At 35.0% G+C, this 27233-nt stretch overlaps 1 protein-coding gene across 4 annotated transcripts in view; it reads left to right on the top strand.

Moving 5' to 3' along the window:
• Positions 1 to 1602: 1602 nt before the first annotated feature.
• The window catches only part of LOC136030451 (sodium/nucleoside cotransporter 1-like), a 91027-nt gene continuing 65396 nt past the window's right edge, over positions 1603 to 27233 (top strand). The window contains exons 1-2 of one of the 4 annotated variants that reach the window (XM_065709444.1): positions 1603 to 1726; positions 23135 to 23295. In XM_065709444.1, coding sequence (XP_065565516.1) covers positions 23137 to 23295 — 159 coding nt within the window. In that variant the 5' untranslated portion in view covers positions 1603 to 1726; positions 23135 to 23136. Of the gene's footprint in view, positions 1727 to 15376; positions 15465 to 15631; positions 15757 to 23134; positions 23296 to 27233 lie in introns of those variants that run through there. The other 3 variants (XM_065709446.1, XM_065709445.1, XM_065709447.1) reach the window with 3 other exon arrangements.

Genomic DNA, 27233 nt, shown 5'->3' with positions numbered 1-27233 from the left:
TTTTAAGTTTTAATGCCGCTCCTTATTTTCATTAAAAAAACTAGTTTTTTTATTTGATTTCTGAACGTTTTTGAATTAATATATGTTTGATTTTGGCTCCCCTCACATAAACTATTAAAATTAAATTTGCATATTAATTTATTTTTTGGCTAAATGGCTTTCTGTTAGTTTTGATCAGACGATTTTGAGAAATAAGGGTTGGGGAACGAGGCCTAGTTGACCTCTAATTTTTTGGTTACTTAAAAAGGCAACTAGAACTTTTAATTTTTAACGAACGTTTTATTAGTAAAAAATATACGTAACTTAAGAATTAACTTACGTAACGAACTTCTATATTCTTATATTTTTATTATGTAAATGATGGGGTTTTTCCATTCATTAATACCCCGCTCTTTACCCTAAGGCTTAAGTTTTGTCCCAATTCTTTAAGAATGACCCCTGAATCAGAAAGGTCGTAGATTAAATAGTTGAAATTACTAAAGATACTTTAGCATAAAGAGCGAGGTATTTAGGAGGAGAAGAACCCGTCATATGCGTAATAATCTCTTTTCGTTTTTAATTTTAATGCTACTCCTTACTTTCAATTGAAAAAAAAACTTTTCATGTTTATTTTTTCATTGTTTTTTTATAGTAATGCTAGAGAATCCTGCACCCTTTTCATTGAATTTCTATTCCCCCATGACATATTCCTCCAAGGAAAGATCCTAACACATAGCCCCCTCCACTTAACACCCCCCCCAATCCAAAAAATCCCCCAGAAAACGTCTGTACACTTCCCAATAACCATTACTGTAGGTAAACAATGGTCAGTTTGTAACTTGCAGCCCCTCCTCCGGGGACTGCGGGGGAGTAATTCATCCCCAAAGACATAGTTATTATGGTTTTTGACTGTGCTGAACAAAATGGCTATCTCAAAAGTTTGATCCGTTGACTTTGGGTAAAAAATGAGCGTGGGAGGAGCGACCCTCAGGGTTTCAAGCTGTGGAGATTTCTAATTATTTTTTTCTAAATCTTGATATTTTAAGATATTCAATTCAAATGTTTAAATTTCGATATGTTTTTTTAAAAAAAAAAACTTTGAAATTTGACTCGGGTTTTGCATTAAGTAAGAGAATTGTCCTGTAAAAATTTTGGTTTATAAACAACGGCATGTATCAAAATAAGTATAAAAATCCTCAGCAGTATATATAGTACTTATATATACTTAATAACTATTTAATAATTACTAATAACTATTTGTTTTTAATAATTAAAAACTTACTAAAAACTAAACTATTAAAAAAAAATAAAAAAAATAACTTGCATCTCAACCCAAACCAGAGCAAGTGGCCCCTCCCAAAAATCTACCGCTATGTTAGGGATGGGGGTGCCCCCTGGATCAGCCACTGGCCTACAATAATGTTAAAATAATATTTTTAGAAACTGGCTGTATATTTCTGATATATTTTTTTTTTACTAAATCACCCTTTCTTTGAGAATACTATTTTGGAAAACATGATGAATGCTATTTTGAACAATCATTCCGTAGAAAAAGTCACAATAATCTTCAAAATTCTCATCATTAAGTAAACTTTGAGACGGAGATAGTCTTATTTATTTAGTTCTAAAGTAAGTACAATTCCATTTTCTTTTCATTGGAGATATCGAAGTATAGAATGTTGAAGCATATGGATTAAAAATAAAAACTCTACTTTCTTTGGTGTGGATTAGATAAACAGAAGTTGGGGTAAGTTGCAGATTTATTTCTCATTTTTGCTTTTATGAGGCAAATTTGTTTTAGGAGGAAGAAGAAAAATACAGCCACAATTTCTCCCCTATTGGGAGGGGGAGAAACTAAATAAATAAAACACACATAGTATTGTTGACTACTGTTCTTTCTGGGAAGGCCAACATTTTTAGAAAGAGATGTTTCTAGTCTTAGCTTAGGAGCGCTATCCAATTACTTTACTCTTACCCCCATCCCTAATTTGGCAAATATGTAGCCCAAATTATATTATCGTATAAACAAAAGCTATGTGAAGGCTATATATAATTAAGATTAACCTTCCTTTACTTCTTGGTTGTATTTCGTTTAATTAACAAATACAAAAATTTGTTTTCTTTCTATAAAAGATAAAGGAATTTACAAGGAAATACAATTCTACTTGCCTCGAATTTGAGCATAACAGCTTTGCTTCATTTTAATGTGAATTAGATTAATAAAGTTAAAAAAACTTAAAAACTCATTTCCCATTTATTATGTTTTTATAGGCCAAACCTTATTTTTTTGGCGAAGATAAAAAATAACAAAATTTTTCCATAATTTTACAGCCTTATTTGTGGCACTTAATGCATGAAGGCTTCTTGTCTTCTGATGAGAGTTGGGTCATGCTCTATTTAGATGCAGCAAAGTTTTTTAGATTTGGCGAACCCTTTTTCGGGAGAGGGGGTATCATGGAGAAAATAGAATTGAGGGTTCAAACTGAAAGCATTATTTAGAGTTCTATTTGTAGAATGAAAAATGTGCTAGAAGAAAACTTTTATAGGAATTATATTCCTAGAAAATAAAATATGTAACTATAATTATATATTTACATAATTATCTATTTATAATATAATTTTATATTTAAAATACATAATTATTTTCAAAGATAGAAAAGTAAAGTAATCAGAAATCTATAGTTTTATCATTTATCTTCTATGCACACCCATAATACTAGCACTGAACGTAAATTGATAAAAGTAACCGTTTTTTATTCTGGGAGAAAATCTTTTATCTGGAGTTTTCGTCTAGGGCTTTTTGAAAAAAATTACAAACGTATTTTAGTTTTTCAGCATAAGGTAAATTTTAAACTAAATATGACATCACAGAGAAACAAGAGTTTACTTGTAAAAATTCCGGTCTCGAAAAGTTTTTGTTCTTCGTACTCCCTTAAAATTCCACAGAGGAGCCACTCAGGTTTTAAAGAGTCGGTTTATTGTTTTTTTTTCTGACATTATCTAAAGAATTGATATGATTGGCTTATGGAAACACGCCATAGAAGTAGACCAATGAAATTAGAGCACTCGTTTTTATAACGAAAATCTGAAAAATTAATCTCTTTGATAAATTTATGTAATTTTACTTGTTTTCCCCTACAAATGCAGATTCTTAAAACGCTTCGCTAATTGGATCAGAATTAAAAACAAAAATTACTGTATATTAAACTGGATAATATTAAGATAAGATAACAACCTTTTCCTCTTTTTTGGTGGTACTGACTTGATCTTACATTAAATAAGTAATAATTTCCAGATTCTGGTTGAATTCACGTTCGAAATTGTGCATTAAAAAAGCTCTATAGAAGTCTCGGGAACGTCGACTTGAAATATAACGTTTCATAAGTTCCGGGCATTTCATGCGATAAACACCGAAAAAAACTGTTAGAATGACTCTGTTCTAATGGGAACTATGGCCGATTCATCCCAACTCCAAGTTAAAGCAAAAAGTGGGATCGTAGCCCCTTCACCCCCTCTCATTTGATCCATGACCCCCTCTACTGTAGCCCCATGTCCCTCTCATTGACCAAAGGATGATTATGTTGTATCTTTTTACACCCGAATTACTTAAGTATGTTCAATTTCCATGACTAAAGAGCCAAAGTGGACCAGTGGTTCCTTCAGCACCCTTTTTAACCCTTCCACCTCTAAACTTTAAGGGAAAAGGTAGTCTTGTTGCATCTTGACTTACACCCAAAACACGCAATGATCTTCAATGAAATGAATTGGACTTGGGATTTTAAATAGATGTAAGAACGAAGAAAAGTAAATACAGATGGGTCTCGGCGTCCAGTGAAGATTTTGCTATCACTCCTTTTTTTAAGGGGAGTGGTGGCCTTTGTACATTGGCTCCTAACCGGTGAAGCTCATAGCTGATATGAATTTATTCAAAATCTGGAAGCCGAATAAAAGTTTTCTGCCCTGTCGGACTGTTTCTACAGCTTCATCCTTCGCTGGGGAATTAATCAATAAAATTGGACTGTTTTTTAGGGAAAAGAACTCTATAGTAGAATTTGTTTACCTGATTATGATTAAGAAAAGATGAAGTTTATGAGGTAAAATGTATAAATCAGAAGCCCTTTTACCCTAAATTCAAAATTTTACAACATATAGGAAGAAAAGATCAAAATTTCACAAATTAAGTAAAAACAAGCAAAAATGGCAGAAAAGAAAAATTCACATTTATTTATCTCTTTATAACAAAAAAAATTTAAGAAATCAATTAAAAAATCCAAGAAGACGACGGTGACCGCACAAGGATGTATAAAATCAAAATTTTTAAAGGAAAAAAAGACGAAGTCCTTGAACAAAACGAAAAAGATGCTGTAGGTGAGACATAAGAAAGGTGCACCCAGATGAAACATGAAATTTTAAAATACCATCATTATCCATTATTTCGTATTTAATTTTTTATCAGTATCAATGAAAAATGAAACAGATAGAGATATGATATGGCATCAGAGAAGGTTTATTCTAAAAAGAAAGGGAAGAAGGCGAATATAGAAATAGTTAATCGTAAAAAAATTGAAGAATAATATTTATACCCAACATCCGGTGGAAGATCATTGCTAGTAATAATAACACTATTTAATAATCAGAGTTAATCACTTTTTGGCAATCTCTTTCACGCACAGGAACATCCATCATTCAGTAATGTGCCAACCTTAAATAACGTTTATTTTCGTTCATAGTTTTACATCTAAGATTAGCCACAAATCAGAACTTGGTTGACCGCATTTATTCTTTTTTTTTAAGAAATTACATAAAAAAACTAGTTTTTTTTTAACTGAAAGTAAGGAGCGACATTAAAACTTAAAACGAACAGAAATTACTCCGTATATGGAATGGGTTGTCCCCTCCGCAATCCCTCGCTCTTTACGCTAAAGTTTGACTCTTTACCACAATTCTGCTTTTTAAAACAATTAAAAGCTTTAGCGTAAAGAGCGAGGGATTGCGGAGGGGACAACACATTCCCCTATTGGTGTTTTCCCCTATTTTCTAAAATAAGACAAATTTTCTCGTAACTTTTGATGACAAAGACTAAATTTGATGAAACTTATATATTTAAAATCAGCATGAAAATCCGATTCTTTTGATCTATATTTTAGCATCAAAATTCCGTTTTTAGAGCTTCGTTTACTATTGAGCCGGCTCGCTCCTTACTACAGTTCGTTACCACGAACTGTTTGATAGTTTCGCTTTATTTTTGTCTACTTTAAATAAGAGTCAATACCCAGATTTTAGAGTTTTGTTAAAAGAAAAGAAGTGAATAGAATAAATTAAAATATAGCGAAAACAGAAGGAAAAAAAAGGAAAAACGATCTTACTGAGTTGTTAATTTCTCTGGAGGCGCAGTAATGGGTTGAGGCCCGGCAAGGCATTTACAATAAATTTGATACGGGCTTGGAAACACTACGAGGTGGGCTGATTTCAAAGGGAAAAGGACATAATTCCTATATGAAATTATTTTTATTTGCCTTACTTTCTTATTTGACTCAATTTACGTGTGAAGATGTTAAGAGTGAATTGAGAGGGAGGTTTTCAATGGGCCTGCGAAGGAATTTTCCATCGAGCAACTTTTCACTAGGAGGGAGGAATATTCTACGGAGAGGATATTTCCAGAAGGATTTGAAAAACGATCAGAAATTAAAGCCTTAAACTGCAACTATGTTATGGAGATTTTTCAGGCGGAATGGCGCACACAAAAATTCTCCGGTGGGAATTTTCAGTTTTGATGGAATTGCTCAGGGGGAATTTTCGGGGGGTGAGAAGGGTATTTTAGGTTTGAGAAACTGTCCAAGAGAAATTTTCTGTCGGATAAAGGAATTTACCATAGAGTGGAAGCCAGATTTTCTGGCATTATTTGAAAAGTGATCAGAAATTAAATAGTTTTTTCAACTCAAAGTGAGGAGCAGCATTAACACTTATAACAATAGAAATGCTTTCGTTAATAATAGGTGCTTCCTCCTGCTAAATTCCTTGCTTTTTACGCCAAAGTTTTACTCTTTGGATCAATACTCAATGAAAGACTCTTGATACACAAGCGTCGTTTGATTGGAATAAGAAGCTTTCTTAAAGTGCTAAAAAAAGCCTTAGCGTAAAGAAAAAAGATTGAGGAGAGGGAAGCAGCCCTTATGTATGGCAAAAATTTCTGTTCGTTTTAAGTTTCAAGGTTACTACTTTTTTCAGTTGATTTTCTTTATTTAATTAAAACTAGTTCCCAACATTCATAAGCCAAAAACCTGAGAATCTGGAGAAATGTTGTTAACACAAACAAACGATCATAAATAAATTTTAAAAAAGAAATTTTTCCAAGGAAAGAGAAGAGCCAATATTGAAACTTAGAACAAGCAGAAATAAAGTTTTACAATAATTAAAACTTAAATGACCGGAAATTACTATCAAAGAATATAGTCTAGCAAAAATATGGTTTGACCATGAACAAATTACTATACAAATGATTTCTTTCACTATCCGATTAAAAAATATGTGCGGATTCCAAATCCGAAAAGCTTACCGCTCTTTCACAAATTCGAGTTTTTTAGGTGGAATTTGAGGTTGAGGTAAAAAAAGTTGTTTGAGTAAATGATTGAGTAAACAGGCAACTAAATGTATAAAGTCAAAATAATTGTTTGGGGCTTAAAGCTTTGAGAGAGAGTGAAGTTGGGGGAGAGGCACAAGGAAAATTGGGAAATCAGGGGTCAATCTCAAACAAACTGCTATAGGCCTAAAAATGATTCTTACACTTTCTGACTAAAAAATATGTGCTGATTCCAAATCCGAAGAGTTTGCGGCTCTAGCTCTTTCAAAAATTTGAGTTTTGTAAGTTAAGGTTGAGGGTGAATTTTTTAATGTAAAGAATGCCGTGCTGAAAATACAATTCCGGATTTAGGAAGTGGTCTAAAGGTTTGATTTAACGTTCTTAATGCATCAGAGCATTACAGCAACTTGGATTGAGGATGAAGAGGGTGAGGTAGTCTCTAAGGCAAATTTGAGGTACATAAAAGTCTGACTCTTTTAAAATTCGTCATCGTCCACGAGTTTTGAAGGATTTTCGCGTTTCCAATTCTTTGTCTGAATTCTACTTTCTAACTGATGGTGCTAAAGGTAGATAAAAAGGTAGACTTGAGGTTCAACAATTAATAAGAAATCTCATTTGTCAATTGAAAATAGAAGACGCCCTGAAAATTTTTAACAGAATCAGAATCAATTTATGGTGTCTGAGCGATAGTGTTAATTTTTTAATTCAAACTGGAAAAATACCTGAAAATTTTAAAACTAGTTTAGTTTTACTTTCGCTTAAATCGACTCGCTGCTTCACTTTATGGGGGTGGGATGGGGGTGGATTCAAGTCTAAAATGATAATTTGTTTAATCTGTAAGAAAAAAAAATGCTCGAAGTGTACAAGAAGGTTGTCGTGACTGAAAACCATAAACGAATGAAGTAAACAGCAAAAATGAACTAATGTGACGGCTGTTGTGGAATATTGTGTTCACAAGTCATGTCGAAGTACTTACACAAGTACAAGGGTCATTGACAAGCACTTGTGACTCTTAGTCAAGCAAACTGAGTTATAGAGGAGTTAAAATCACCTGATGGAACAATTCAATTTTAAAACTGATGGTTTATGTCGTTCGAGCACAGTGGTTTTTGAGAAGAATCCCAAGAAGGAAAACAGCTTTCGTGTCCGCACAACACAGTTCGACAAAACACTGGTGGGACTTTGTCAAAATTGAAATGATAAGTGGTGCGAGAAAGTTCATGGTCAAATTCTAGTAGTGAATTTGGATCTGCATGCAGTAGATGTTGCATATCACAAAACATGTTACTGCAATTTTGCATCTGGCTAGAACCTCCATCTGAAAAATGTAGGATATCTGACTGAAAGACTCTAAAAAAGAAGGGAGGAAAGTAAACATAAATCAAAAGCAAGCATTTGAAGAGGTGATGTGGTTCTTTGAAGCGAATGATGACGTCATTTGGTCAACCTGATGAGTGAGTTTCTCGGTGATTCGGGAGAGACTGTGTATAGTTAATTTAACACGAAGATGCTCGCAAAGGAGAGGTTTCGTGATTTAGTAGTGATAGCAGAGACAAACGGTAAGGCTAGTGTTATCACATTAAGGACCACTGCTCAGACTATACTCAGACTGCTCAGACTATAACCAAATTACAGCGACGAAAACCAGAAGAAAGTGAAGATTATTAGTGCACCTGTTGAGTTGTTGATGAGTGACATGAAAAATATCACATAAGATATAACTTGGTATGTTAAGATGGACAGTTTGAAAAATTTTGAAGAAAATTTGAACAACCTGCAACAAACTCTGATGTTCTTCCTGGTGACCTTGATCGTGGTCAAAGATATTAAACTGTCATACGCCAAAGCATCATGCAAGTCAGTCGACCTAGGGTCGTTAAATCTCTTCTTCAAGTAGGACTTGTAGTGAGAGTTCATCATCAGCAAGAAAGCCATAAACTAGTTGAAGCTTTCCGTGCTATGGGATTCTGTACATCTTAATACGAGACCAGTTCATTGGAGTGAAATGCTTCAGTTTCTGCAAACATCAAAATACAGGGGTTGTAAGGCATGTTCCGTTTACATAGCGTAGCTGATAACACAGATTACAACATAAGAACGATCGATGGAATCACGATCCTTGCTATAGGACTGTTAGTTGCAATTAAACTACGGCTTCAGTCGTCACAAGCGCTCAAGCGAATAAAAACATTCAGCACGAAAAGATAGTCAAAGCGGGAGAAATATCTATTCAATAATATAAAAATTCAAGTGGCAAGCCTTCCATCTTATATCAGGTACTACAGAAACTTTTTGCACCAGATCCTTTGTGAAATTTGAATCTTTTGTGGAAGACGTGAAGACTGTTTCGCGTCCCCATCCCAAGTTGGCAAGGAACACTAGAGACTATTTATTCCTTCAATGAACCATCGGTTTACCCTGGAAAGGCTTTGGTGATTTTCTGCCGATGATTTATCTTAGCCCGGATAATCCTACTTGTATTTATACTACTCTTCATTTCATAAACGCCCAGTGCGAGAAATACGGCACCATACTGTTTCTGATATTTGACCAACTACTTTACTAGAAATCATGAATCATAGAGTCAATATGTAGAGTCAATATGTCAATATAGCTGAATCAATATGAAGTCTTGTGAAACGCAGAGTTTTACTCTTGGGAGTATTTCTCGCTAGAATGAGCTTCTTAGTTGCCACTGAACATCTGATGGAAGCTTCTGGTTTGCAAAAGATCTTGGAGCTCATATATACACCGAATGCCGTTCAAGAAGGATACAAAGAAAATACGCTCAGAATATTTTAAGTATTGCAAGTATTTGTTGCGTCTGCCTCGGTGGAATCGGAATCATAAAATCGTTTCTAAATTGATATCGTTGATGCACCCTTGCGACTGAAACATTTGTCTAATGATATATCTCTTAAAACTCAGCAAATGACTGGGTTTTTTACTCTCTTCGGTCATTTTTTGAATTGAGGTAATTTATTTACGTTGTATGTTGTTTTGCTGTTATGTTATTTATGTTGTTATGTTTTTTTCTTTTTTTCTTTTTTTGCGTGTTTACTCCGCAGTTCGATGTATTTTGTGGGTTATAAATAAATTATTATTTATTATTATTAATGTTAGCTCCACAGTGGATTTTAATCAAGTCGATCTTTGCAATAGTTCACGGAAGCTTCAAGTTTCCAAACCGTCCCTTAACGCGTTTGCAAGTTAAGCTCGGATCCCCCTCAAAGTGTCACTGTCGCTGACATCACGAACTTCGACTCTTTGGATTGATGTTCATATGGATGCTGTTGACTTACTGAAGTCTTCAATTGTGGCAGAATGACCAGGCAGCTAGGACTTTGACCTTTACACTGGTGAACAGATACTTCGGTTCTTCACATCTCCCAACCATCAAATGAAGCCCTACAGAATTTATCACTAGAAAATGGCCGACCTTAAAGAAACAAATCCTCGGGTGTTCAACGAATTTGATGACGGTAATTTTGTGATATGGCGCTCTGATATATTTTGGGCTGGTCTTTCTCCTGATCTGGTCGTAGAACAAGTATTAATGCGCTCTCTAAAAACTAGTAGAGGCATAATGCGTAGACACGGCATGAGCGAGCTGCAGCGGCTAACATGGCTTTTATCCGCTGCTGCACGGGCTGCTGTCAGCTCTGTATGCCAAGAAATTACGAGCATAACTTTTGAAACTAGTGATCAGTACAAAGACGCTAGGGCGATAAGAATGGAACGTGACTTTAAAGATATTGAAAAGGTCGTTCACTTTCTCCTGGATTTTTCACCTTTCACAAAGAAGCCATTTCTAAGGAATCTGGCGAGATTGCGAGTGAGCAGGTGGACGTAGTAGACGAAACCACAATCGAACAGAAATTAAAATATATAATCACATCAAATACAAATATAACATCTAGGCCTACCGAATAATTATGTCCTACCTAAAAGTTAAGACGAATATTCAAGCCAAGCTTGAAAGGAACAGAAATTACTACAAACAGAAGCTATGTTACTGCCCCTACCCCCTAACCAAAAACTTTCTACAGTCTATTGTCGCCTTTGGGCTTTATTGGAAACGAAATATATCTTAAACATTTTGTATACTTGTTTCGTAAAAAAAAGCAATACTGTTAATTAAAATATGGGAGCTTTAATTGCTCAGATTCCCAGGACTTAACATCATAATATATGAACAATCGGTTTATCTTAATTAGTTATCTCTAATCATTATGATTAATAAGTTGAATTTAGTTGTTTTTTATTTTTCGTCACAGTTTTGAAAAACGAAAAAATAATGCTCAAAATATTTATACTTTTCAATTGAACGCAATAGACTGCATAAGGCTTAAGGTTAAGGTGGAAGGGGTGCTGTTGAGTTGTCGAACTTCTGTTCGTTGTCAGTTTTGCTCGTTTTGAGTATGACTTAAGAATTTATTTTAGTTTCTATTCGTTTTAGGATTTATTTATTCATTTGTATCTGTACCTTTATGTTTGTGTTTGTTTATTTATTTTGATTTCTGCTCGCTTTAAGCTTCATTTATTCTTTGATAGTAAAATAAACGTGAGATAAGTACCTTCCGCTAGAAAAATTAGAATTTCACTTTTTTGTATATTTTAAGATTGAAAAGGCACGCTGATTTAAAAACTGTAGTTAGTTTATAGGCTTAAATGTGGCAAATTACATCACATGTTATGATGGACAAAAAGATAAAATTATACGGTAGTCAAAATCCTACAGTATATTGTCTTTTAATAGCTTATAGTTGTCATAGGATCGTAGATAATCCCTATCCCCAGTACTCAACATCATCTCATATAACTGTGGACCTTTGACTTTGTCCCTAGGTCCTCACTAGTACTTACCTTCAGTCCTCACCATAACCCGACATAACCGTGGACCTTGAAAGTTGTATCATGGTCCCCACAAATCCTCATCCCCCAGTCCTCCGCATCACCCCACATAACAGTTTGGAGTTCTGTTTAGGTAACAATGTGAAAGGCCTACACCAAAGCCCCTGTGAGCCCACAGAGGCAAAGTCCCTTTCCAGGTATAAGGACGGCGAATGGAGGAAGGAGCTGATGACACAGTGGAGACTCCAAACCAGCTCCAAACGACAATACAGCTCCATGTGTTAACCCGACATAAGTATTAAAATAAGAATTGTTAATTTTCGAACCAATCAGATAGTTTGTTGCCGCAATATTTTCAATATTATTTTTAAAGAGTCGAAAGGGGTTGGATTAAAATAAATTCCTTTGTCAAACAGTTCGTGGTAACGAGCTGTAGTAAGGAGCGATCCGGCTCAATAGTAACCAAAACTCTAAAAAATTCAATTTTGATATCAATAGCTATATCAAAAGAATCGCATTTTAATGCTGATTTTAAATATATAAGTTTCACCAAGTTTAGTCTTAGCCATCAAAAGTTACGAGCCTGAGAAAATTTGCCTTATTTAGGAAAATAGGGGGAAACACCCCCTAAAAGTCGTAGGATCTTAACGAAAATGACACCATCAGATTCAGCGTATCAGAGAACCCTACTGTAGAAGTTTCAAGCTCCTATCTACAAAAATGTGGAATTTTGCATTTTTTTGCCAGAAGACAAATCACGGGTGCGTGTTTATTTGTTTGTTTGTTTTTTTTTTTTTTTTTTTTTTTTTCCCCAGGGGTCATCGTATCGACCAAGTGGTCCTAGAATGTCGCAAGAGGGCTCATTCTAACGGAAATGAAAAGTTCTAGTGCCCTTTTTAAGTGACCAAAAAAATTGGAGGGCATCTAGGCCCCCTCCCACGCTCATTTTTTTCCCAAAGTCAACGGATCAAAATTTTGAGATAGCCATTTTGTTTAGCATTGTCGAAAATCATAATAACTATGTTTTTGGGGATGACTTACTCTCCCACAGTCCCTGGGGGAGGGGTTGCAAGTTACAAACTTCAACCAGTGTTTACATATAATAATGGTTATTGGGAAGTGTACAGACGTTTTCAGGGGGATATTTTTGGTTTTGGGGGTGGGGTTGAGGGAGGGAGCTATGTGGGAGGATCTTTCCTTGGAGAAATATGCCATGGGGGAAAAAAATTCAATGAAAAGGGCGCAGGACGAATCTGGTCACGTTAGAAAAAAACGTCAAATTAAGAGCTTAATATACAATGCTGGGTGTTCGGAGCCTCTCTATTATGGAGTATAATTTGAAAATAGCACAACTATACGAGCGATAAAACATATATACCACAATCATAACTCAACTAACGAAAGAACTACTAAGAGATAACACAACTATAAAGCGAAAACAGGTGAAAACTAACGGGAAAATAAACGAACTAAGAGGTGGAAGGGGCCCAGAGAAAAAATATAATCCTTTTTCAATTTTGAGCCTAACTTCCGCAAAGGAGTAATAATGTCAGAAGCCCCGAAATACCGAATTATTTTCTTTTCAAACAGTTCGTGGTAAGGAACTGTAGTAAGGGGCGACCCGGCTCAATAGCAAACGAAACTCTAAAAAAACGGAATTTTGATGCTAAAAGATACAGCAAAAGAATCGAATTTTTACGCTGATTCTAAATATATAAGTTTCAATTAATTTAGTCTTTGTCATCAAAAGTTACGAGCCTGAGAAAATTTGCCCTATTTTGGAAAAAAGGGGGAAACATCCCCTAAAAGTCATAGAATCTTAACGAAAATCACACTATCGCATTCGGTATATCAGAGAACTCTATAACAAAAATTTCAAGCTCCTATCTAAAAAATGTGGAATTTTGTATTTTTTTGCCAGAAGACAAGTCACGGGTGCGTGTTTATTTGTTTGTTTGTTTTTTTTTTTGTTTTTTTCCCAGGGGTCATCTTATCGACCAAGTGGTCCTAGAATGTTGCGAGAGGGCTCATTCTAACGGAAATGAAAAGTTCTAGTGCCCTTTCTAAGTGACCAAAAAAATTGGAGGGCAAATAGGCCCCCTCCCATGCTCATTTTTTTCCAAAAGTCAACAGATTAAAATTTTAATATAGCCATTTTGTTCAGCATAGTCGAAAACCATAATAACTATGTCTTTGGGAATGACTTACTCCCCCACAATCCCTGAGGGAGGGGCTGCAAGTTACAAACTTTGACCAGTGTTTACATATAGTAATGGTTATTGGGAAGTGTACAGACGTTTTCATGGGGATTTTTTGGTTTGGGGGGTGGGGTTGATGGGAGAGAGCTTTGTGGGAGGATCTTTCCTTTGAGGAATATGTCATGGGGGAAGAAAAATTCAATGAAAAGGGTGCAGGATTTTCTAGCATTGCTATAAAAAAAAAAAACAATGAAAAAATAAACATGAAAACGTTTTTTCAAATGAAAGTAAGGAATAGCATTGAAATTTAAAACGAACAGAGATTATTACGTATATGAGGGGTTTTAAAAATACTTTAGCATAAAGAGCGAGGTATTTAGGAGGAGATAAATACCTCGCTCTTTATGCTAAAATATTTTTAGTGATTTCAACTATTTATTCTACGGCCTTTTTGATTCAGGGGTCATTCTTAAAGAATTGGGACAAAACTTACGATTTAGTGTAAAGAGCGAGGTATTAACGAGGGTACAAACCCCTTCGTACACATAATAAAAATATAAGAATATAAAAGTTTGTTACGTAAGTTAATTCTTAAGTTACGTATATTTTTTACTAATAAAAACTTTCGTTGAATATTAAAAGTTCTAGTAGCCTTTTTAAGTAACCGAAAAATTGGAGGGAAGCTAGGCCTCCTTCCCCACCCCTTATTTCTCAAAATCGTCTGATCAAAACTAAGAGAAAGCCATTTAGCCAAAAAAAAATTAATATACTAATTTCATTTCAATAATTTATGTGCGGAGAGCCAAAATCAAACATGCATTAATTCAAAAACGTTCAGAAATTAAATAAAAAAAAACTAGTTTTTTTAACTAAAAGTAAGGAGCGACATTAAAACTTAAAACGAACAGAAATTACTCCGTATATGAAATGGGTTGTCCCCTCCGCAGTCCCACGCTCTTTACGCTAAAGTTTTTAATTGTTTTAAAAAGTAGAATTGTGGCAAAGAGTCAAACTTTAGCGTAAAGAGCGTGGGACTGCGGAGGGGACAACCCATTTCATATACGGAGTAATTTCTGTTCGTTTTAAGTTTTAATGTCGCTCCTTACTTTTAGTTAAAAAAACTAGTTTTTTTTATTTAATTATACAAAAAATTGTATCTTCGGCTTCTGTTTTACAGACATACAAGATTATATAACATAAAGGGATTTTGAAAATATCCCAATTCTTAAGAAAATAAGAAAAAAACAGAAACAAAGACAGGAAAAAAAAGGAGTAAGAGAACGAAGCTACACAAGAGGAAAAGAGTATTGGAAGGAAAGCATTCCGAAAGCATTCAAACGGATACGGGATCAGACGCAAGAGCAAAAGCAGAAAAAGACGCAGGAACACAGGAACAAGGAGCAAAGGGAGACAAGAGCGAGGGGAGGCTTTTTTTTCAGTTCAGTTCAGTTTATTAACATCAAAATAAATGGACAACAATAACTACGTGTTTGTTGTTTTTTTTACGAGGCCATGAAGGGCAACAAATACATGATCGAAAACCGGAACAGAAGAGTAAAAAAAAGAAACATGAGACCTAAGAAACAAAAAATGAATTCATTTCCATTGTGGAATCATTTATACAGAAACAACTGTGTTTTTGGCATTCTTTCATTTGTGCCACAAACACACATTAATAAACACCAACTTTGAACTATCAACCTTATTTTTCATGCCAAAACAGCGAACATCTGACATGACACCACTGTCAAAGTCTATTGGAACTAACAGTTCTAAGTAGCACTAACGGTTTCCTCGTCAAAGGTTGATTATCATAGTGAGAAAAATTTTGGACTTATCCGCGACAAATAAAAGTAAGTCAAACTTGAAGAAATAATGTAATTTGCTCCTGTTCTATGAAAGAAAAATTTAAACTCATGCTTGATAAAAGGTCCTAATGAACAAGATATAACATTGTAAACATAACTAAAAAAACTTGTTACAGTAGGCTATCCGGTTAAGACGAAAGGCCATTGTATTAGCACAATACGTCATGAATATCAAACTAGAAAATCTACTATTTTCCTCAAATTTCGTATTATTCAGTTGAACCTTAGCCAGAGATGATGGTACCTAATGGATTTTGAGATGATAAACAATATAAAGGTATATGAGTTTTTCTTCTAAAATTCAGCTCCTAATTCTAAGTTACGGTAAAAATTATGATAAAAATAGTTCATCTATTTTTCCTTTTAGCATCCACTCCTAAATTGTTTCCTTATAATCGTTAGGCGCCCCTGAAAATAAACATTAGATAATGTATAACCCTAGTCCTTAGTAGGTTGAAAAATGTTTCTTCAAATTAAAATAAAGATTGACATCAAAACTTCAAACGAACAGAAACTGGTCCACAAATTAGGGGGGCTGCTCCCTCTTCAATCCTCTGCTCTTTATGCTCGAGTTTAAAAGTTTTTCGAAATGCTTCTTATTCCAGCTCAATTGTCTTTTTTGTGAGCTGACACCGCATTGATTTCAACCTATTTTTCATCTCCAAAAACGTAAAGTAGATTTTAAATTAGACTAAAATTACAAATAATAGAAACAGGCTGATGGAAAAAACAAAAGGGGAAGATCTTATTGCAGCATCAACCACCTAAGGCCAAGAAGCTATGCATACTCCTCTTTCGAACCAATTTATTCAAAGTTTCATGCTTCACACTTTCCATAAAATACTAACAGTGTTGCGAGAGCAACACTTTGGTTTTGTCCCGTTTTTTTTTTTTTCTTTTTTTTTATGTCGCCGATCACAGCTTATTCCTGGAGACTGGTAAGGGTATCTAACCTGTGCAGTTTTTACGGAAAGTGAGGAGCTCAGGCCGGGTTGATGAATATGACATTACATTTTGGAAACCTCCGCAGAACTCTTGCCTGAGGCCAAAAAGGATGGTTTTTGCTTGTCCAGGAGCCAGAGCCTATGGTGTGCGAAGTGAAGTGGAGCTATATAGCCTTTGCCAGGGAGGAGTATCTGAAGTTGTGCAGCCAAGCTTTCGTTTCATCAAACCATGTTTCTGCTTTCGAGCGGAAAGCTCCGTTCTAGCAGGCAAGCAGGCAGGCACCACTTTCAAATTGAAGATCGACTAAAATCTATGATTGTTAAATATATGTGGTAGTTACCCGGCCCCACAGCCAATATATCTTCTTTGAGTGATAAATAGAAAAATTTACAGAAGCAAAAATGTGGCATTTTCCCACGGGTCCGAAAGTGCTAACATCTATTGTTTCTACCCATTTCTGTTCGTGATTTAAGCTGAGTTTAACATTCAGTTTTTCGGACTTGGGATTGCGGTAGAGAAATGGTATCAGATGTGCCTAATAAACTTTAAAAGTTCTCTCATAGCTTAAGAAATTGGAGCTTATCCTTTTCTCATATCTAAGTGGTGACGTTAGAAAGTTGGCCTACGGCAGAAAAAAACAACTTTTGAACTAAGACAGATAGAATTTTTTTTTCGACGGCAATCGATAGCTTTTGATGAGCTGATCGAAGTATATAACATCCATTTTTTGGTGCAAAATTCCTTCATGAGGTATGCCAGTTTGAAAGTTTCAAGGGGTTGACAACTTCAGTAGTAAGGTACACATTGAAACGAAATCTAGGCCGATACAAATTGTGAAACATATAGAGGACTTGAAAGCAACAGTCGGCTGTTAGATGATAATCACCTTCGGCAATGAGGGGTTATCAACTTTTGCTAGTTGGTGTATTCATTATTTGTTTCCACTGTATTTGATGGTAAAACCAATTTGGTTCCAGTGGTAAGACATGTAGGGTACTTGTAAGTAATAATCTACTGTTAGGCTACACTCAACTTCAGCGATGAGGGGTTTGCAGCTATGCTAGTTGGTTTACCCATTTATCTGTTTCCGGTGAACTTGATGCCTATCACGGGAGAGGGACTTATAAGTAAGAATCAGTTCCCTTTGGGCGAGAAACGCTCATAATCATCTTCGACAGTGAGGGGTTTGCCACTTTTGCTAGTTGGTGTACGTATTATTTGTTTCCGGTGTATTTGATGGTTAAACCAATTTGGTTCCAGTGGTAAGACATGTAGGGGACTTGTAAGTAATAATCAGCTGTTAGGCTACAATCATCATCAGCGATGAGCGGTTTGCAACTTTTGCTAGTTGGTGTACCCATTTATTTGTTTCCGGTGAAATTGATGTCTATCACGGGAGAGGGACTTGTAAGTAAGAATCTGCTCACTTTGGGCTAGAAATTTGTGCAAATTCGTGCACATTGTATTCGATCTCTTTAAATCTGATAGAATTAAGTGTTTACGCAACGGGTACAAACGATAACGTAAAACAATGAGGTAGTTTCCTAATAATTAGTGTTACCTATGGTATTTTAATCCTGAAAAGTAACGGATAGCTTTATAATACCAACTAGATTATATAAAATATCATTCCAAGTCTTGATCTGTCACGATGTCTACGATTGAAAAGGATAAAGTTCAACTGGCTGCAAAGTCAATTTAGTCCTTTGGTCATGTGATAACTGATTGCGTTCTTGTTTGAACATACCGTTTTAAAAACTTCGATAGGCTGACAACTTCATCATTTAACCGATAGTGAAGAAACAAGCACAAACGAGAATGTAAAACAATAAGATAGTTTCGTAATAATTAATAGAATGTCATCTATGGTATTTTGATCCTGAAAAGTTAGGGATAGCCTTATAATACCAACTAGATAATATAAGATATTGTTCCGAGTTTCCACCCGTCACGATGTCTACGATTGAAAAGGATAAAGGTCAACTGGCTGCAAAGTCAATTTAGTCCCTTGTTTCGATATTATTTTGTTGTTATTTTCTCAACGCTGAGGAATAGCCTTTGATCATGTGATTACTGATCGATAGTGAAGAAACAAAACCAAAGTGTTGCTCTCGCAACACTTTAGTCAGCGAAGCCGGAAAAAGGAAGCCGCAACACCTCACGTTGCCCGGGCAACGTAGGTCTAGCCTCTTAAAAATAAACGGAAGTCACGTTTAAGGTTTTTTCCAATCATACCAGGGTAAGTGTTTTTCCATCGATCACATTTATCACACTGATAAATGGAAGATAGGAAACCACTAGTATGGGAGTCACAAAAATTCTCAAGACAGGATTTCCAGTCTTTAATTTCCATTGCTTATCTTCTATACAATTTACATGGATTGCGTAATCTACGCTTTGTATTATAGTCAAAAATAGTATAATTCTCACAGGATGATCAAATACCCAATGTATTCAAGCACAATGGAAAGGTTTAAAACAGTTTCACATGTTGACTGTCTCACTGCCAAAAACAAACTGAATCGCGATTGATAAAATGTATGTCTTCAAGGAAGAGGAGTAATCAAGTGACGTCACAAAACATATTCGACTTATTTGTTGTTGCCTTGTAAAAATGTCCCTCTTGAACGAATTTATAAGCAATGGTCATAAGTAATTTCACAATATGATTGGATTTTGTTTAAATTAGTATGTAAATAAATAAGTAAATGCAGATGGCCCACGGCGTAAAAGTCTCATACAATAGTCCAAAGACGGAGAATCATTGCTCAAATATTTCGTTAAGTGTTCTACAAGAAAATATTTTCTTTTGAAGAGATAACTGTTGATAATCATCATCCTTCTTACTCCTAAAGGAGTAACATACTTTCTCCTTTCTTATACATTGATTCAGATAATTGTTCAATGTATTTCACTAATTTATTTAATCCGATTTGTAACTTTTGTTAGCAGTGTACTCATTTTTACTGCAAAGCATAGCGTTCTTCCAACTTGAATTTGCTCAATAATATTTACTATCATGTAAGCATGTTGTCCCATTCTAGGGTTTGCCGACAACCCCTTGCAATTTCTATTGCTATTTTAAGCACTCTAGGTTTCATTTCATCGTTGCTAGTGCCTCCAATATGCAATAGAGTAAAAGCATCCATTACTAAAGAACTTGCCAAGAATAATATCCTAAATGTTGACACACTGAGCTTTTTTTTCAATCTCGAGCTGAGTGAGCCGCTAGATCTAACATGTTACGTGTAGTTGACCTTCAAAACCAGTTTTGCTGGATTATAAAGGTCCACTGGAACCAAAACAAGTCACGTAAGTTTACATCATCTTCAAATGTAAATATTGGACAATGATAAATTTTTTTCAGCCGAGACTTCCCCGCTGGACTAGCAGATTCTGAACTCTAACAATCCCTATTAGGTAACAGCCAAAGAAAACATTTGCATCCGATTGAACTCGTAGCTAGTGCGCAGCGGTCAGATTTAAAATGACACGTAGGGCAAAGCTTGAATAAAAAAAGCCCACACCCATTCTTGATATTACCTACAGCGTGTCCGCTAACCCTACAATTCTTTGTTCTTCACTTTCCTCTTTGGCAAGTTCTGATTCCTGCTGTTGTAATTCTCGGTTCTAACTGCATACTTCTTTGTTCTCGCCGTTGCATATCTTTTAACTCTTTTTCTCTACTATTTCTCTCTTCTACATTTTTATTGTAATTTATTCTGATCCTCGTTGTCCCATATCTTTCAACCACATATTTGTTTTTCTTAACTTTCGTTTTTGAGTCGTTTTTATTCTCGCTGCAACTTGTCCTCTAAGTATAGATTTCTATATTCTTCAATTTCGTTTCACAATTTTAGGTTTCATTAATATTTTAATTACATATCTCTTTTATCTTTATTTTCGTTTATCATTGCTTCAGACATTGTTTCAGGTCCTTTTGGTCTTAGTTACTTGGATTGGCCTTGTCACTTCTGATGGTCTAGATGAGTGGTTCTCAAACTGTGGTATGCGTTCCCCTTGGGGGTACGCAGCAATTTTAAGGGGCATGTGGCCAGTCAACAAAATATAGAACAACCCTTTAACTCTGGAACTGGCAATTTTATTTATTTTTTGCTTCAGTTTACGTAGTACCGGTAACTGAGAAGGGAAACCTAAATTTTATTGTAGGTAAAAAAAGGGTCTAAATAAGTTTACAGTGTCTGATTAAGTTCGAGAACCACTGATCTAGGTTGTTCATTATCACCCGTCGCGCATTTACATTTTTCAGGTCGTTCTCTTGAATTTGTCTCATCTGATACTTCAGTTTGTTTATTTTGAGCTTACGATTTATCCTGATCTCTTTTAATATGATGGTTTCAGTTTGTTCATTTTGAGTTTACGGGTTATCTTGACCACGTCTCATTTGATGGTCTGGTTTGTTCATTTTGAGCTTACGGTTTAGCTTGATCTCGTCTCATCTGATGGATCAGTTTGTTCATTTTGAGCTTACGGTTTTATCCTCTTTTATTCTTTTTCTGTAATCATATTGTGCTAATGTTAATTTGTGTTTGTGTCCCCTAGATATTATTAAATGTTGAAAATATCTTCTGAAATCTACATCACCGAATATAGACACATGAATGTACATATTTTTAAGGTCTGGTTCTGCAAATACTTCTAAAACAGCTTTAAAATCTATCTTACTTGTGTCTTCACTTTCAATCAACAGGATTACTGTACTATCTAGTCTATCCTAATTTACTACTTTTTTTTATTGGTTTTGGTCCGGAAAATGATCTATCTCCAGACGCAACGCTTACGGGAATCGTTAAGAACAGTTCACAATTTCGAAAGTCAACTGTTCATTTTGAGGGCAGTGCGGGCCCTTTCGAACGTGGGCCCTGATTGGGTCCAATTGTTCCAATAACTATTTTTCTGCCAGGATGCATATTTATTGACGTTTTTAATTATTTAGAACTATATACCTTACCTAAAAATTTAATTAAAGGATGGTTGTTTTTTCTTTGGGGGAGGGGGATGTCAATAAATGATAAATTGAAAGCTATTGATTCTTTACTACAGACAAACTGGCTCTTTATTTTTAACTGGTACAAGTTCAGATTGACCAGATCCTTTCATATTTTTAACACGTCAAAATTCTTACTAGCATATGATTTAGCATATTATATGATTTTTAGCATATGATTGACTAGCACTTCTTTTCTTATTAGCATATGATCTATCCCTTAAAAGGTTCTTGTACAAGTCTCTTTGGTATTGTAGTCACATTGGAGGTTCAACCTCAGGCTGGTAATATGGGCCCAGAGTTCCAGATGTAGCATCACACTGGTGGGCTGCTGCGATGACCTTAGTAGTCAAGACGCGTCGTTAATCCAATTCATGCTTGCACACATGTGCAAAACCTTTCTCTTTTCTATCAAGCTTAAAACGTTTTCGCTAATATTTCTATCTGTGTTTTTAGCGCATTCAAAAATATCATATAAATAGATAAATGTGGCCAATAGAAGTGACAATTTCACATAAACAGGAATCAAGCCTTAAAAATAATGAAAAAAATGGAATATAACTTAAATGATATGTTTTAGAGAATCAGTAGAGAAGATATGCTCCATAGATATGTCCCAGAGAATCAGCATAGAAGTGATATTTCAAAATACCATCAACGTCTACAGAACTAAACCATGCGTGTGTAGTAAACATTTATATTTATATTTATTTGCAAACAAGTAAAGATTTTCTCTAGTATTTATCAACTTTTAACAAGATTATCATGGTAAACAAAACGTGTCGGAATTCCAATAGCCGAATGCATTATAATTTCAACCAAAAGCAAATCCAACAGTGCACGTGGTAAGCTCAGCCGAGTGAATATTCCTCAATGCTTGAGACAATTTAACTTATCTGTCTTCCAACTACATATAAAGCCTTCAGGGGTATAACCCCAACATATATGTTGGGGTTTCACAACATATAAACCCCAACTTGCAGGATTTGCGGTGTTTATTCATTTGCTTGAACTCCAGTTTGGTGAAAAATACATGTTAAATTTCGAATTTGTAGCTAATCATCACGAGAGCAAGTTGGAAGTCTTCTGTCACCTGAAAGCGCCTGGGTTGGAGTTTACTTGTTTTTTTTTGTAAAGAAAATAATATGTAGATGGGGTCGCTACTTTTTGCTCTTAAGAATTGGCAACATTTTGTTATCCTAATTTGTTCTCCTATCTACGAGGATGAGTAAAATAAGAAATCTTGAGCCCGAATGGAATATCTCTTAGGGTTGCCTGCATCAATCCAAATAACTGGAATAACAAGGGCAAGCATCTGGATAAACTTGATAACTAATCCTTCAGCTGGTAGAACACCTCATATTATTTGCGGCAAATGTATTGCTAAGAATTGGAATCATTTGCTCCAATTCTCTTTAAGACCAAAAAAGTAGGGACTGGAACTCCACAGAATTTTTGGCCTAAAGGCACCCAATCAGCATATTAGTGAGCTCAGAATCATGGGAGCATTTATTAGAAGAGGTTAACCGTACATCCCTCAAAATAACTGCTTCCCCCTCTTAACTCCCACAAAAGTGAATGCAAGATTAATTCCCTCACCTCTGATGGGTTGATTGTCTCCCTCTGTTCCCCATGAAAAATCCTCAGAAACACCCGATATTACTATTGTTATTATGGTTTTTGATTATTTTTTCCCTTTAAGAGATGAATTCTAGTGGTGTTTATGAAAATCAGGCCCTGGAAACATCAGATCTTCAGCTTCACAGAATCGAAGACAAAGATGATGGGTTATCCGTTGAAGTGGTTGACGAGGACGGTACAAAAGTCTACCCGATTCGAAGAAAATACTGTGATAAGGATAGTGTAAGACCTCATTTACATTTAACTGTATTATTAGCTCTGGACCAAAGGTATTGAGACGCTTGCTAGAATTTTGCTGAAGCCAATTAAAATACTTTAAAATATTAAAGCGGAGTTTTTAAGATGGCATACATTAAAAAGAAAAATCGTTACGGGCACTGTTTTGTGAAGACGGGAGGAATTTTGTTTCACCCCCTCTCCCCAGCCGAAATTCCAAGTCTCAAAGCCCCCCCCCAAAAAAAAAGTAAAAACATCAACATAAGGCAAAACAGAAAATTTAAGGTTTGCCCTCGATTCTTGAGTCGTATGAAGCATCTTACTGTTCTACAAAAATACTCGTTTTACTTCAACTTCACGTATAGGGTCACACGATTATTTTTGGAAGTTAAGTCTATTAATTAGATGGGAGTTACTAATACCTAGATTGTGTGGGTAGATAAAAAGAAAAATCGTTACGGGCACTGTTTTGTGAAGACGGGAGGAATTTTGTTTCACCCCCTCTCCCCAGCCGAAATTCCAAGTCTCAAAGCCCCCCCCCCCCCAAAAAAAAGTAAAAACATCAACATAAGGCAAAACAGAAAATTTAAGGTTTGCCCTCGATTCTTGAGTCGTATGAAGCATCTTACTGTTCTACAAAAATACTCGTTTTACTTCAACTTCACGTATAGGGTCACACGATTATTTTTGGAAGTTAAGTCTATTAATTAGATGGGAGTTACTAATACCTAAATTATGTGGGTAGATTGTCTCCTGCCCTGAAATGTTTTGGAGTTATACTTTATTTACCAAACATAGGTTTTGTATGTTTTACATAAGTCCATGATTATGGTATGCTTTACATAAGTAAAGGGTCACACGATTATTTTTGGAAGTAAAGTACATTTAACTGTATTATTAGCTCTGGACCAAAGGTATTGAGACGCTTGCTAGAATTTTGCTGAAGCCAATTAAAATACTTTAAAATATTAAAGCGGAGTTTTTAAGATGGCATACATTAAAGAGAAAAATCGTTACGGGCACTGTTTTGTGAAGACGGGAGGAATTTTGTTTCACCCCCTCTCCCCAGCCGAAATTCCAAGTCTCAAAGCCCCCCCCCCAAAAAAAAAAGTAAAAACATCAACATAAGGCAAAACAGAAAATTTAAGGTTTGCCCTCGATTCTTGAGTCGTATGAAGCATCTTACTGTTCTACAAAAATACTCGTTTTACTTCAACTTCACGTATAGGGTCACACGATTATTTTTGGAAGTTAAGTCTATTAATTAGATGGGAGTTACTAATACCTAGATTGTGTGGGTAGATTGTCACCTGCTCTGAAATGTTTTGGAGTTATACTTTATTTACCAAATATAGGTTTTAGTATGTTTTACATAAGTCAATGATCACATCTTTCAGATGTGACCAATCACTGAAAAAACAGATCAGCAACAAGTTTTTGTTGCTGGAACAGCCCTTTTGGCTGGAATAGGCTAAATCTATTCCAGGGAGGATATAAGAGTTAGAAAGAAATAAAAAGGACAAAGAAATCACAGATTACAGGAAACACGAGGAAACGTGTTCACGGGGAGCTCGTGATTCCACATAATTACAGGAAATACGGATAAATTTTTGAAAGCTCATAATATATATATGAACATAAATATAATAATATATAATAACATATATATAAAAGCTCGTATATCTATATATTTAAAAATAAGTTGTCTGTGTGTGTGTGGGTCTGTCGGGTGACGTCATGATTGTGTGTTGACTGACGTCATGTTTGTCGACTGACGAAATTACAGACCGGGACATCGGGACACAAATGACAACCGGGACACAGGGAGTATAAATGACGACCGGGACATAAGTAAAAAAAAAAAAACAAAAATACCTAAAAAAGGTAAAAACACAAAAAAACTAAAAAGAAAAAAACAAACTAAAAACTAATATAAAAACTAAAAAAGCTAAAACACTAAAAATACTAAAAAAAAAGAAAAAAGGGAACAAAAAATGAAAAATAAAGGAGAAAAACAAAACTAAAAAAAAATAAAAAAAAAACTAAAAAGAAAAAAACTAAAAAAACTTATAAAAAAGTAAAAACCAAAAAAAAAAACTAAAAAGAAAAAAGGGAAAAATACAAAAATTTATTTCATCATATACCATTTCAAAAACGAATGCATATATAGACCGGGACACCGGAATACAAATGACGACCGGGACACAGGGAATATAAATGACGACCGGGACACAGGGAAACGACTACAACGGGGACGCCGGGGAGCACAGGGGGATATATAAATGACGAAGGGGACACAGGGAATGTTCGATTAGCAATCACCATCAACAAAACTCAAGGGCAATCATTAGAATCATGAGGTATCACTAAAAAAACTAAAAAAAGGTAAAAAACTAAAAACTAAATAAAAGACCAATTCAAAAACGAATGTACATACAGATCGGGACACCGGGACACTAATGACGACCGGGACACTGGGACACGAGGAATATAAATGACGCCCAGGACACTCAAAGAGAAATCACAGACTGGGACACTGGGACACAAATGACGACCGTGACACACGGAATATAAATGACGACCTGGACACAGGGAAACAACTACAACGGGGACGCCGGGGGGCACAGAGGGATATATAAATGACGACGGCGACACAGGGAATGGTCGATTAGCAATCACCATCAACAAAGCTTAAGGGCAATCATTAGAATCATGAGGTATAGATCTGAATACGGATTGTTTTCCCATGGACCATTATATGTTACATGTTCAAGAGTCGGTAAACCTGACAATCTATTTATATGCACAGACAATGGGACTGCGAAGAATGTTGTATATTCGCAAGTTTTACGTAGTTAAAAACATATATATATATATATATATATATATATATATATATATATATATATATATATATATATATATATATATATATATATATATATATATATATATATATATATATATATATATATATATATATATATATATATATATATATATATATATATATATATATATATATATATATATATATATATATATATATATATATATATATATATATATATATATATATATATATATATATATATATATATATATATATATATATATATATATATATATATATATATATATATATATATATATATATATATATATATATATATATATATATATATATATATATCTATATTCACAGGTGGGACATAGGGACACAACTACAATGGTGCGTAACTAATATGGCGCGTAACGACTTACGCGCGCGGGGGGCTTGGGGGGGTGCGAAGCGCCCCCACAAACTAGGTGTTGGGGTGGGGCGAAGCACCACCCCAACAGCTAGTATATCTATATATATATATATAAATAAGTTGTCTGTCTGTCTGTCTATCTGTCGAGTGATGTCATGTCATCATATGTCATGAAGTTAGTTGTCGTCATGTTTGTTATGACGATGACGTCATTAAAAGTATTTAAGAAAATCGTTCAAAGACAAATTTTTAATTGTAAGAAGATTGTGGACGGAAAAATGTTTAATTGTAAAATGATTGAAGAACCTACAATGGCAACAGCCGAGGAAGCTGCTCAAAGAGTCTATGCCAAAAAACTTGCGGCTGATAGAGAAAGTAAGAAAAGAAAGCGTGCCGAGGAATCACAAGAACAGCAAGAAAACAGGCTTGCGGCTAAAGAACGCAAAACCGCGCAGTTAGATGAAAATCCACCTGGACAGCGAGAGTCAAAACATATCAAAACCGAAAATGATAGCGATGATGATTGGGTTTGGGATTTTGACTTGGATAGGGTAATCAATGCCTACCAGATTTTAGTTTAAAAAAAAACAAAGGTTCGGCGATAGGTATTTCATAGTGACGCTGAAAAATAAAGAAGAAAAAGAAAACTGAAAAAAGAAAAACGGTAAAAAACTAAAAAAAAAGAAAAAA

The sequence above is a fragment of the Artemia franciscana genome, chromosome 8 (genome assembly GCF_032884065.1).
Source record: "Artemia franciscana chromosome 8, ASM3288406v1, whole genome shotgun sequence".
Taxonomy (NCBI): Eukaryota; Metazoa; Arthropoda; class Branchiopoda; order Anostraca; family Artemiidae; genus Artemia; species Artemia franciscana.
Note: the sequence above shows the minus strand (reverse complement) of the source record. Positions and strands in the feature narration are given on the sequence as shown.